We start from the raw sequence: 12,831 nt of genomic DNA on the forward strand, positions 1-12,831 counted from the left end.
ACAGCAGCTATGATGTTACCTGCTGCTGGAAGAGCAGTGCTGGAAGATCATCATGGCAGATTGATAAGCCTCCACTCTGTTATTGCACTGAAAACCACCCACAGGAGGTTTCCTTAAAAACACACACACAAAAAAAGCACGGGTCTGTTATTCTGATGTTAGCTTTGGAACAAAAAAAATCCACATCACTTCCATTTTTGCTTCACCGTTCCCCCCACAGCTTTCTCTTTTACATTGTCATTGTCATTTCATTCATTCCCTTTGTGTTGCAGTCTCCTGTGTATCTGCATGTTTTCCATCAAGACCCATAGGCCGCTTGCTGCGAGCCCTTCACCTCCATCACCTCCATCACAAGGCCCGCCTGTCTGCAAGCCACCTCAGCAGCTGTCATGAAAACCAAACAGACACTCTTAATTGGTGTTCCAGACTCAAGGAAACTGGACTAAAATATTTGCATAATTTCACAGAGGACTGAGGAAATTGTTAAAACATGTGAGCCGAGGCCGTGGCCGAAGTAACCCTACACCTCAGCCGCAGAGTGGCTCTTGGGTGCCACCCAGCGCCAACAGTGCCAGGAAGGAATGGTCAGGGGACGACGGGTGAGGGGAGGGCAGCCGAGGAGAGAGAGGTGAGGAGTGAAAAGGTCATTCTGGCTGATCCTATCAGCGTGTCTCACCTTCCCATACTGCTCAGAGCCAGAGAAGACCTGACACAGGCAGGGCCGGCTCTGTGGTATCATATGAACACAGCACTGGGTGGTTCTTGTTAAAGAAAAAGCTTCTTTTTTTTCTTTTTTAAACTGAAATGTGTCCTTCCTATAGCTCTTAAAAAATATATGCATAGATATTTGTAAGTTGAATAAAAACATTTGACTGTGTGTGGGGGGGTGGGACACAAAATAAAGAAGTTAGAATAATAGACAAAATACCAAATCATTTTTATTTTAAATACCCTTAGGTTGATTAAAAAAAAGAAAGAAGCTTAAATCCAAACACACGTTGCTAATGGCTTATGGTTGAATTGATGTTTAACTGCACTCACAAACACTTAACCCTTAGATGTGCCTTCAAAAAAGTTACGTTAACGCACCTAAAGCACCAAAATGTGTTCATAATTTTTTTTTCTAAAGTTTTTGTCATGATGCTTCAAAAATAGTGATCTGAATGGATTAAGAAAAATTATAAAATATTCTGGAAATGAAAAGCCAAAAACACAAAAAGGCATGTTTAAGGCTTAAGGACAATAAGGGTTTTGTGTAGATTACAGTACAGTAATCTGTAATTAGGCAAGTAGAACAGTAAAAATATATCCAATTGTATACGTAGTACATAGTATACTGAATGTCAACAGCAAAATCTGTAAATTAAACAACAACAGTATTAGTATTAGCAGCGCTCTGCAGCTCTGCTGGATAAACTCCTCCATCCTGGTTCCCACATTTAACCAGAGTGGTGGGCGTTCATAGTCACAGCTGAGGCAGGGCAGGGTAATTAAACTGGTCCGGGCCATGTGGAAAAGATATAGAGCTTTAAATGCCCTCACTGGAGATAACATGAGCGCCATGCAGATAGATCACATGGGAGCTCCCCATTTACTGGGGATGCCAGCTGCACTGAGACACTGTGGCAAGCTTTGTCACCTTGTAAACGGAAGACAAGAGACAGAGAGGAGTGGGGAAGTCAATGAGTGGTAACACAGGGGGGGTGTGTGTGTGTGTGTGTGGGGGGGGGGGGGTGATTGGGCAGAGAGGGAAACAATTGTGCCATGGAGGGTTTTAAAGGCAATTTCACGTTGCAAAAGCGTATTTTATGGTCCTAAGATAAGATTGACAGTGAAATACAAGCACATGATTGTTGAAATGAGATATTATTCTTTTGTGTGTGCAATATAGATGCAAATGAGCCATCACAAGGCCCCGACACAGAGGAAATGGAAATTATAAATTGACCAGAGTGACAAGATTTTATATATATATATATATATAAACCCAACAACTTGGTATTAAAGAATGAGTAATTACATCTAATCAAGTGGGGGATATAAAGAGCGTAAACAGATCATTAAACAGCAGCTCCTTATGAATACAACACAATTATTAAATGATTATGGTGATTACACACCCACCAGGATTTGTGGCGTGTCTTCATTATCACACGGATGAATCAAAGCCACAGGCTGCAGGCAGGAGACAGCTGGAATAGTCACAAAGAAAAGAATTGTGGTTAAAACATCTTGAACATTGACATGGAATAATAACAAAAATGATGTACTGAAATTTAAAAAATCACAATCTTAAAATTCTTTGAATTAACGATATAGATTACAAGGGAGACCTGATGAAATTATTATAGAAAATCGTAAGTGAAAGCTACAGCACAAATGAATCACAAGCCCATGCAGCTGGATAACGGATGAAAAATGTCTGCATGGTAACCGTGCATATGTGTGTGTGTGTGTGACAGAGAGCACCTGTGATGTAGTGATAGAGAAGAAAGAGAGTGAGAGAGAGTCTGTCTTAGCGATACAGAAGAGAAGGAAAAGACAGTGAGAGAAACAGGGAGTGTGTCTTTTCAAGTGTGTCTGTTTGAGCATGTCTTCCCATGATGACAGAACAAACGGCCTCTTCTGTCATGCATGGCCTTGAGGAACCTCTGTGGTCTTAGGGCTCCATCAGCCCGTGGGGGGAGCTCGCTGGACGGCCTCGGAGCTGCCTGTTTGCCTCTTTCCACACTAGCGACTAGCCAAACAGCAGGGTCCTCCGCCTCTCCCACGGGTCAGGTCCCTCTCAACCCCTGGTGAGCTTTGATCTGACGGACAGAAGAAGGGGCTCTGAGAGGGCTTTGGGAACTCTAAGCCCTGTGTATGTGTGATGGGGTAGCAGACAGATAGGCAGGAGGAGGAGGGGGGGATGGTGCGGGTCAGGTGGGGTCAAAGGCCATCTTGACTGTCCTTCTGTTTGGTGGCTACAGAGGAACTGCTACCACACACACACACACACACTCTGACAGATTCACATGTCCACACAAAGAAAGAGACACAGTTTGCCTTTCTGAACAATCAAACTGACAAACACTGTGAATAAGTGTATATATATATATATATATATATATATATATATACACATATATATATATATATATATATAGAGACAAGCAGGTATAAATAACACAAAACACTGACACAGAAAAATGTAAATGATTGCAAACAAAAGCTTATCTTTTGGATGTCACAACGTCAGCATATTCAATTGCTTTACAAACTTTTAAAAGAGTTTTTATTTTTTGCTCATGTTGCCTGAGGTACGCATGCTTCACAGTCATCCGCTCGCTCACCTGTGTGAGCGGTTGCACGTCTCTGTGATGAGTGGGTATGAATGCAGAGAGCTCCACATGTGCCCCTCTCATCTCAATGCCTTTTCCCCACGGGCAGCCTCTCTGACCACCGCACAGCCATCAGCCCACCGCTCACTTCTACCCAGGACAGCCCTCTTTTGAAGGCTGAGTAATTAACGTGCCATTCGATACACCATCCGGCCCATAGAGGCTCTCCAGGGTGACACACGCGCACACACAGACACACATATCTCTCTCTCTCTCACGCTCACACACACACACACATGCATGACACACAGACCTGCATGCACACTCACTCGCATGCTTACACGCACAGGTGATCCATCACACAGCGTTAACTGGCTGAGTGTCGCTGTCAGCTGTGTCTTGGTATATGACGGCGACCCTGAGGTTAGCCCAAAGAGACCATCATGTGCCATAATGACAATCCCCACTTCAGCAATTTGCAATTGGATGCACTATAAAACTAATCCTGCAGATATAGTGCCTGATTGAAGGTCTCTAACAATTACCCTAAAGGGGGTACTAGTTTTCTTTTTTTTACACTTAGATAAAGTGGCCTCATAAATCCCTTGTTTTATTCTATTTTGTGGGGTATGAAGGGATGTTTTCACACAATTTAGATATACTTACATGGGTAAAAACACAAGTGTTGGCTAAGAAGAAGATAATGTAGACAATATCACTTCTTTGTTCGCTCTTCCATTAACAGTTAAGATAGATTACACATGCCACATGAAGCTTCAATAAAAGCATATCAAAAACAAGCCTGAGTAACTTAAAAAAAAAGAAGAAGCTTGTATTGAATTGTGAAGTTAATCTGTAAGTATCAACTATTCGACTCCAGCCCAGATTGTGTATCGGAAAAACATGTTGTGTTGTTGAGAAAATCTTTGTAAAGCGACTAATGACAAGCGGAGATCAAACAAAAATCCATCCGTTCTCATCATTTTAAAGACCCACGCTGACCCCCGTTGCACCTGTGCAGACTATGCCGTCTTTATACGGGCGATAAACAAGAAAAGTGACCAGATCCTCGTAAATTTCTTTCCTCCGCTGGAACTTTGAGAGCGTCACGTTCTACACGATGACCGTGAAATCTCTTTGATTTCCGATGTGGTCATGGAAAGTTCAAGCCTCTTAGAGAAACGGTTGGATTTGGGATTCGGTTCCTCGGATGTGGCCGTCACACAAACATTTGGCGGAGTGTGTTTTGAGAGAGGTCAGAGGTGACGCAGGAGGACGTCAAAGTAAAGACGGATGCCTTGAAAAGCTATCCGTGTGGACATTTATTTGGACTCGTAACACTCACTCAATTTGGGGAATCGGTTTGACGAAGCTCTTCTTAACTAATGACTTAAGCTCTCGGAAGAAAATGACCTTCTGTCAAACGTCCCTGCATCTACCAAATCACCATGATGTTCCACGTCTTGTCCACCATTGCTTTGGGTGTTACCAAGCAAAGTCTGTGGGTTTTTTCCCTTTTTTCTTTTGTAATTTTCTGGTCTGAAAGCTCACTTTTGATGTGGCCAACTCTGCCATAGGCAATGTGTCAGAAAAGAAAGACAAAAAAGACAAGAGAGAAGACAAGGGAGGGTAGAAAAAAAAAACCTTCTAATCCATAGATGCAGGTGTGTTACACTTTTGTTGCCCCACCAGAAGTTCACAACAGAGTTGATGACAAAGGGCCGAGCCCCATGCAGCCTATTGTGGCCTGGAGAACAATATGGAGGCTGTGAATGGCTAATCCCTCTGGACTGCTGACAGGTTGGGCCTTCAAGCAACCGGGGACTCATTTCTCCACTGGGCTGGGCCAGCGTCTGACAGGGATGGGAAAACCCGGACTACTTACAGCGACTGAGCCTTCGCCCAGAGCAGAGACTGAGAGCCATTGTGAAGGGGAAAATATTATCTCCATTGTTAGGCTGTGGCTGTCTTTGTAATGTCAGAGGATGAACTTGGGGAGAATGTGCCACCGGAGGGGCAGTGGCATGGCAGTGGAACCAGCTTCGACTGTGTGAACCTTGTCTCAAAACAAGCTCCTCTGACCTCATTAGGGTCACACACACGCACGCACTGCATTGACATTTACATACATGTGTTGTTGTTACAATTCCTACTTATTTCCATACTGTGAAATTTATGGAAAATTTATACGAACTAACTAAAGAAAATAACTAACTAACTAAATAAATAAATAAATGGCATTCCCTTCTCTATCAATTTCTATCTTTCTTTTATCTCTATGCTTATTATATGATTTATTCTTTACTGTGTGTTGTGCTGCTGTTATGCTGAAATATGGCGGGACTAATAAGAATCTTATCATATATCTTATATCTCATAGCTTAACTTGTGTTCAAGTATATTGAATTTCCAATAATCTATGTAATTAAAATATTTTTTTTCAAATCTTTTTTCTTATGCACTCATTGTCATTGTATACTTTCAAGACACCCTTTACACTAAATTTAGACACAAAAATGAGATTTTGAGTGTAAAATGATTTGTAAAATGTGCAGTGTGTGTGTGTGTGTGTGTGTGTGTGTGAAAAACAAAACCAGAGAAAGTACCTGGTGGTGTAAATGTCTCTATGAGAGAGACAGAGAGGCGAGAACAAGATAATAAGCCAGGGGGCACCGCCCAGTCCTTGTAAACAGGGCCGGGATCCTTCCACATGCCCCGAGAGCAAACACTAATATCTGTTTCTCTCTGGCTTCCACCAGCAGCATCACTGGAACCAGGACACCACCTGAGCAGTTCAGCAACTGCCCCCACACAACATAACAACAAGGCCGAGCTGATATTCCTCTCCTGTCAGGGAGACAATGGAGGGTGAGATTTGTGTGCGTGTAGTCGTGTTTCTCTCCCCACCTCGCAGCCTTCCTTAACCTTCCACAACAGTTTACGCAACTTCCCTCCAGTCGTCTTCTACTCCCCGTCCGTCTCTGCTTGGCTCGATCTTCCCTTTCAGAGCGTCCAGCTCATCCTGCCACAAAGAGCCTCCATTCTCTCCTGAGAGGAGGCTGCCAGTCCTGCACTGTAACCCAATCACCTATCTAACAGCCGAGTGTGTCATCTCCTCACAGTAACAGGAAGTCTTGCACAGAAGACACACATCTCCATCTCTCTCTGCCCCTGTGTTGCTCTCACCTACTTGCATTTAACACATTTTTGGGGTTCGTTGTTACACCTGTGTCAGATGTTGACACTGTAATGACTGGACTCTTTCAAGGATTAGCCTGAAAAACACAAAAAACAAAAGATTATTAGTATTAAAAATTAAATGTACAATAAATCCTTCATTCATAGACATCATACAGGGGCAGCTGAAAAGCTAAAAGTTGACTTACCGACTTGCAATGTTTACAAAATGATTTAGCTGTTTAAACAAAAATGACTCGTCCCACAATCAGAGATGGTTACTAAGAGAATTGGTCTTCACTGGATTTGTTGAAATAGGAACAGCACGAGTTATTTTTAAAATATTTAGTGCATGATATCTGTTTAAATACTCATTTTCACCACTCAGAAGTATCTGTTATGTTTAGGGCTGAACAATTTTTAATAAATATCTAAGTGTGACTATTTTGACAGGAGTTGCGATTGCGATATGATTCGCCATATCAGAGAGAATGGTCATACTTACATCATTATTATCATTTTAATTTGAAAACTGTGTGATATCTGTGCAGATGTGTGAGAAACAAAGATGTTCTCTTCAGTCTGTAGAATACGATCTGTATAGATCAAGACAGCAATTAATCAAAAATTATATTTTGACACAATTTTTGATAAAATTTCATTTATTTCATCCCCTCTGTCTTTTAATAGTTTTTGGAGTGACAGCTCCAGCTTTATGGGGTCAGCATTTTCATATCTGGAGAGAGGAACTCAATTTTGCATGAGGGAAATAATATATGCATGTGGCAAAAGTGAAATAAGTAGTTTGGGATTTACACGTCCTTTTTCTTATTAGTGGCAGTGACGGACTGAGTATTAAATAACGAACAGGCTGGATGTGGGTTTGGGAAGCCCTGAGCTGGATTCTTGTAGATATTAAGGCCCGGGTTTAGTGCCGTGGGGTCAACTATACTCTTGCTGAACCTCTGATGTTGGCTTTGGCCCTGTAGTGTCTTCCTGTTCTTGGAACTTCCTCTAAAAATGAAAAAAAAGTTACAGTTGTCCAAATAATTAAAGAAAAAGTCGAATGGTGCTGAACTTTGTTGACTGATGATGCAATTACAAGCCAATCTATTCGGCGTGAACTCATGTCTGAAAATATCTGTTACAGAAAGAGGTTTAAAAAAAACATTCTGTGTAAAGGACACGGTGAACAAAAACAGTAAATGCACTGTTGTTGACAAATCAGTCATCAGATCATTATACACCGACACCCAGAGCAATTTGGTGTCAGTGTAGAGAAGGAAAACCAAAGGATTGGGAATTTAATACTGAGGGTTCCGGAATTCAAATATACCCCATAATGCCAGGAAAACTGTGAGTGCATTTTGTTGTAATGTTGTCGACTGTTGTCCACTGTGAAGATATGGTGACCTCTGGTGGACATAACCAGTCATGGTTCTTTAACTTGCTGCAATTCTGACTCAAAACTAGTGTAGGGCTGTTGTTAAAGGCTTATCTATTGATTAATCATTCAACTAGTTTGCAGGTAACTTGTTAAAAATTATGTATTTTCCTCAAAAGTAATTAACATTAGTTCTGAGTTTGAAAAATCGTAACTTTATAATCAAGATTTTGTCAAATACTGGAAGTAAACTTGTATTTTTCCATCTCTTTTTTTCCAAAGAAATGTTCAATGTGTCCTTTTTCAGAGGCAACACTTTGTCACTCAAAGCCATTCTCAATTGTCATAGTAAAACAACACAGATGGTGCTACTGCTACTACTACTATTAACACTAATAATAATAATAATAATAATCATAATAATGATGATGAAAAATCCCTTTAACATCTCATGTCTCCCCCTCTAGTATATTATTCTACAGTTTTATGAGTCAAGACTGTTATTTAAAGAAATGAAAAGCCATTAGTATAAAACAAACATATAATTAACTCTATCAAACCCTGTTATTTTTTAATGTACAATATTTGCATGCTTTTACTTTAAGGCAAAAATCTAATAAACCAAAAACATTTTTTTTATCACATAATTATAGGTGATTTGCCTCAGTTTTCTTACAAATGAGTGTGTGTGTGTGTGTGTGTGTGTGTGTGTGTGTGTGTGTGTAACCTTTAAAACAGAAGTTGGATTTTAATCACTAGATTTTTCACACCTTTTCCACCAAAGTGTCATTTTTTTAACATTAAGAGGAAGATGCACAAAGTGTGGTCCATTGATTTTAAGTTTGCCATTCAGAGCTTTAGGTTTGCTGTTCTGTGTTATCATTTCTCACCACTAGATGTCACCCATGTATCATTACCAACTGCATGAGCTGAGTCAAACTTGGTCCATCAACACTGGCACTAAAACTACTTCTGTATTCATATGTGAAATACAAAAAAAAACTGTATTCCCAGACACTTGAGCTCAAGTAACTGCAGCAAAGCCGCCAGTCCCGGAAACCACCGTTTTGTTTACATGCCGCGTTTTGATTTATGGCACCTCATTTTCAGTGCAGTCGAGATGCACATTGAACGTTTGCACGTTGCTTTCCCTGGGAGACACAGGGGACGGAAGTGTTTGGTCTGAAAGAAGAGTTGTGGTTTAGTGTGAGAAGGCGGCTCATTAGCCGTCCTGGTCCAGCAGAGTGACTGGTCTGTCCCATGAGAGTGGCCTCACAGTTCTGGGAAATGCACTAACACGCCAACAGCTGCAGCTCTATGTGAACCTGATGAAAACTCTTCCTTTCCCCTCTTTGTCTGTTTCTTCTACTAAAGCTCTTTGTTAGTCTGTCCCACACACTGGATTTCCATCAATCTGTACTCACATCATTCTGGGGTTTAACAGAATAAAAAGGACTCCAGAGCACAGGAGATATCTGTCAGCCATTTCCTCTTTGTCAGTCAGATGTGTTTGTGTAGCACAGAGGTGGTATGTGTACAAGAGAACTCAACGTCACTCTAAAATTGTAATTGACTTTGATTTTTGTCTTTTTTTTCAACCTATTAAGAGGTCATTCATTTTCTGACCACAAATGATATTTGCACATTTTGAATATCATGATAAATTGCCAGTAGTTTTCTGGATCTGCACTGAATCACTTAACTTTTAGCAAGGATAAGCTCATGCACCAAAAAATAAAGTTGAAAACTGATCTGAGCTTTTTCAAAAAAAATGCACACATGGAGTTGAGCTGTATGCACAAATAACACAGAGCAGATTTTTTTTTTTGCATGTGGATTTTGAATGATGATGATCTAGTAACCACATTTCTGCAATGGAGCTGCTTAATGCATCTTTCAAGTCACATGACCACGTGCAGCAACATCACTGGGATGCTGATGAAAAGAGAAAATGTAGCCTCCAGGAAAAATGTAACCACTATTATTATTATCATCACCATCAAACTGTTTTATATGAAATGCAAACATTTTACAACATACAGTATCATGAACACAATAAATAGATTTCCCTCCTCCTGCTGCTGCTGCTGCACCTGTGGGCCTTTTAATACTTGGTATATTCAAATCAAAGTAGCAAAACGGATAGCTGCACTATGTTACCTGCAAAAAAAAAGTACCCGAATACATGCAGAAAAGAAAGAATGTTAAACACACTGATATTGTATATCACAGACAGGGTCACAAAACTATACACTGCATCATCGATACAGTTTTGTGATCAGAAGTAATTTTCATTAATACAGTGTCCATAGAAATCAAATATAAATGAATACAAGAGTGTAAACATGCCATCCTAGTGACTTCAGCAAACATGCACAACACAATCCTGCACATGCCACATCAAAACACACACACACACACACACGCACACACACAAAGCAATGGCCAAAGATGAGGAAGAAGTGGTTTTCTGTTCTTGGTAATCTCTTCAGTTTGAGTAGAAGTAAGAAGTGGTTTCTATGCTGTGGCTCCACAAAGTCTAACAGTAGTTGAGATGTCTTGGTCCTCTGCTCGGACTGTCATCATAAACGGCCAAGTCTGTCAAAGCAAAAACACAACAGGTTCATCAATATTAACCACATAAAGTACTTATGGAATGGTACTGCATGCTTGCAAATAATGTAACACAAAGGTAAACAAAGTTGTGTCCTCGTACCAGACTGGCTGGATGCGCAAAGCTGTTCTCGAACCTGTCATCCTGCAGGAGTTGTCTCAGGTGAGATATGTAGCTGGAGGCGAGGCGCAGCGTGTCCAGTTTGGACAGCTTGGTGTCCGCCGGCACCCAGGGCAGGCTGGTTTTTAGTCTGGAGAAAGCTTTGCTCAGCACTCGCATCCTCGACCTCTCCCTGGCGTTGGCCGCGTTTCTCTGCGACTGGCGCGCGTCCTTGTGGTGCGTCCTAGAAGGTCTGCGCTCCTGCTGCTGCTGCTTCGCCCGCGCGTCCACACCGTCCTCCTCCAGCTCCTCGTCCGAGTACGTGTGCGGATCACAGCAGGTAGTCTTCCGCGCGGCCCTCTCCAAAGGGTCTGCACTCCCTCTGCAGCATGTCTCATAGTCCTCAGCGTCGCTTGCCGCAGAGCCAGTGGACATGGCTGCTACACCTGTGCCTTGGAGGCGGACGATAGTGGCACTTTTTTTTTGTTTTTTGGGCACAGGTGTATGTCAAGCTAGATGAATGGGTTAATGCGATTTAAGTGAATCACAAAAGCTTTGAATCAGCAGTCTGGCCTATTTGGCAAACTTACCTCAGCCTGAAGCCCTGCACTGTCAGCATTGGACAGTATTACAATAGCAACTGCTATGAGGTCAAATCTGAAAATCAGAGCTTTCCCCACTGCTCAAACCTGCCTCATTGCTCCCCTAACCCTCTAATTTAAGTGTCCTTGGCATCTGTACTTTTTTTTTTGGGACATTTCTCCTCCCCCTTTTTTTTATCCAAGCCACCATGATCTCAGTTTCTTGTTTCACTTTTGTAAACTGTTAAAGACTGACTTTGCTCATCAACAACCTGATAATTGCACCGAGCCTCTTGCAAATGAATGGCTTATTATAGTTAAAGCAATATTGTGGGCGGGTAAAATTGCAAAAAATCACACTAAGGATATCAGAAGACTCATTATTCCACACAAGGATAATAATCCCACTAATGTTTTGCCACAAAAGGGCATAACTTTTTTTCTGACACATACAAACACACACATATGGGCATCCTTTTGGAAATGCACACACAGAGTAAACATTTCCCAGGTTTGTCGGTCCCACAGATGTGCTTTGTTAATAAAGATGTCTTGAGGACCTTATCAAAAGTGCCTAATCCTACGCTGGTTTCACAGAGGGATTGGGTTTCTGCAGATGGAGCAGCTTTTCACACGCAGCCTGAGCACACCAGCCACAGCTGTTATCGGTTCCCATGACATCTGGAGCGTTGGCATGACAAGGGTGTGGCATGGGCGAGGGGGAAACCATCCTCATTCCCATAGGTTTTTTCTCTTTTTTTTGGTTTTTAATGGGGAAACTTTCGTATTTGTTTTGTGTCCTTCAAACTTTTCTAAGAGAATTGACATAAACAGTAGATTTTTACTGTGGTTTGAGCTTGCGAGCCAGCACAGTCGGGAGTAGAGGAAGAGGCTGAGATTGCACAAGGCCAGAGGGAAACTGCAGTATATAACAGAGTGTGTTTGCAGAGACAGACTGCATGGAAGGTTGCAGAGAAAGAGAGGCTGTGTTTGTGGTATACAAACATTACGCTTCAGGCAGAATATCTGTTGCAGCCCGTCAGATTTCATCACAGAGTAAAATATGGCGAGCACAGAGCACATCATCAGCAATGCAAGTCAAGCTGTAGGGAAACTGGAATACATTTTCCAGGGTCGGAAGCACAGTTTCTCAGAATGAATGGATATTCTGTGTCCATATAGCACTTATACAAGAATCCCTCCTCCACTATTTTTCTCAGGATATTCCAATCCAAGGTCCCTGATAGCTATTGGTCCATTTAATGTGTGTGAAATTTAGATTATTTTTTTTTTGTCTGCCAAGGATTACCCAACTGCAGCTGAGACACATGCTTGATTTTTGGTTGCTGGCCATGCCAGGGTCACTGTAGGGAGGAATTACAGCTCTGCTGTGCACTGAGCTCAACGCTGTAATCCAACAGTCTCCAGGGAGGTAATATAAACAAGCACAATAGCTTGAATCTCACTTTATCAAGCCGCTAATATGTTCAACCTTTAATCACTTGTTTATCACTGGTCCGCAATTGTGTTCCAATTCTGTTTTTCATGGACAAAAAAAACACACCCCGATTTCTCTCCTCTACCAAAAAAATCCTCCTTAATCCAAGAACATATTCCCATGCTCCACATAACCCCCTTCTTCCATGCAATTAACAC

At 41.6% G+C, this 12,831-nt stretch overlaps 1 protein-coding gene across 3 annotated transcripts; it reads right to left on the bottom strand.

Moving 5' to 3' along the window:
- Positions 1-9,872: 9,872 nt before the first annotated feature.
- Positions 9,873-11,305, bottom strand: LOC131466056 (transcription factor 21). Of its 3 annotated transcripts, none has more exons than XM_058639139.1 (3): positions 11,185-11,305; positions 10,598-11,046; positions 9,873-10,479 (listed from the first exon to the last, which is right to left on the bottom strand). In XM_058639139.1, exons 2-3 carry the CDS (start codon positions 11,027-11,029, stop codon positions 10,399-10,401), a joined length of 513 nt encoding a protein of 170 aa, XP_058495122.1. In that variant the 5' UTR covers positions 11,030-11,046; positions 11,185-11,305; the 3' UTR covers positions 9,873-10,398. The 3 variants fall into 3 exon arrangements, with proteins under 3 accessions (XP_058495122.1, XP_058495115.1, XP_058495107.1); XM_058639132.1 differs by having other exon boundaries at positions 10,598-11,106; XM_058639124.1 differs by having other exon boundaries at positions 10,598-11,305.
- Between the last annotated feature and the right edge of the window lie 1,526 nt (positions 11,306-12,831).

The sequence above is a fragment of the Solea solea genome, chromosome 1, assembly GCF_958295425.1.
Source record: "Solea solea chromosome 1, fSolSol10.1, whole genome shotgun sequence".
NCBI lineage: Eukaryota > Metazoa > Chordata > Actinopteri > Pleuronectiformes > Soleidae > Solea > Solea solea.

Excerpts from the sequence above, each read along its gene's own strand:
- LOC131466056 (XM_058639139.1), bottom strand. The coding sequence starts at position 11,029 with ATGTCCACTGGCTCTGCGGCAAGCGACGCTGAGGACTATGAGACATGC. Across the intron at positions 10,480-10,597 it reads TTGCGCATCCAGCCAGTCTG|ACTTGGCCGTTTATGATGAC; the intron begins GTACGAGGACAC and ends TTGCTTTGACAG.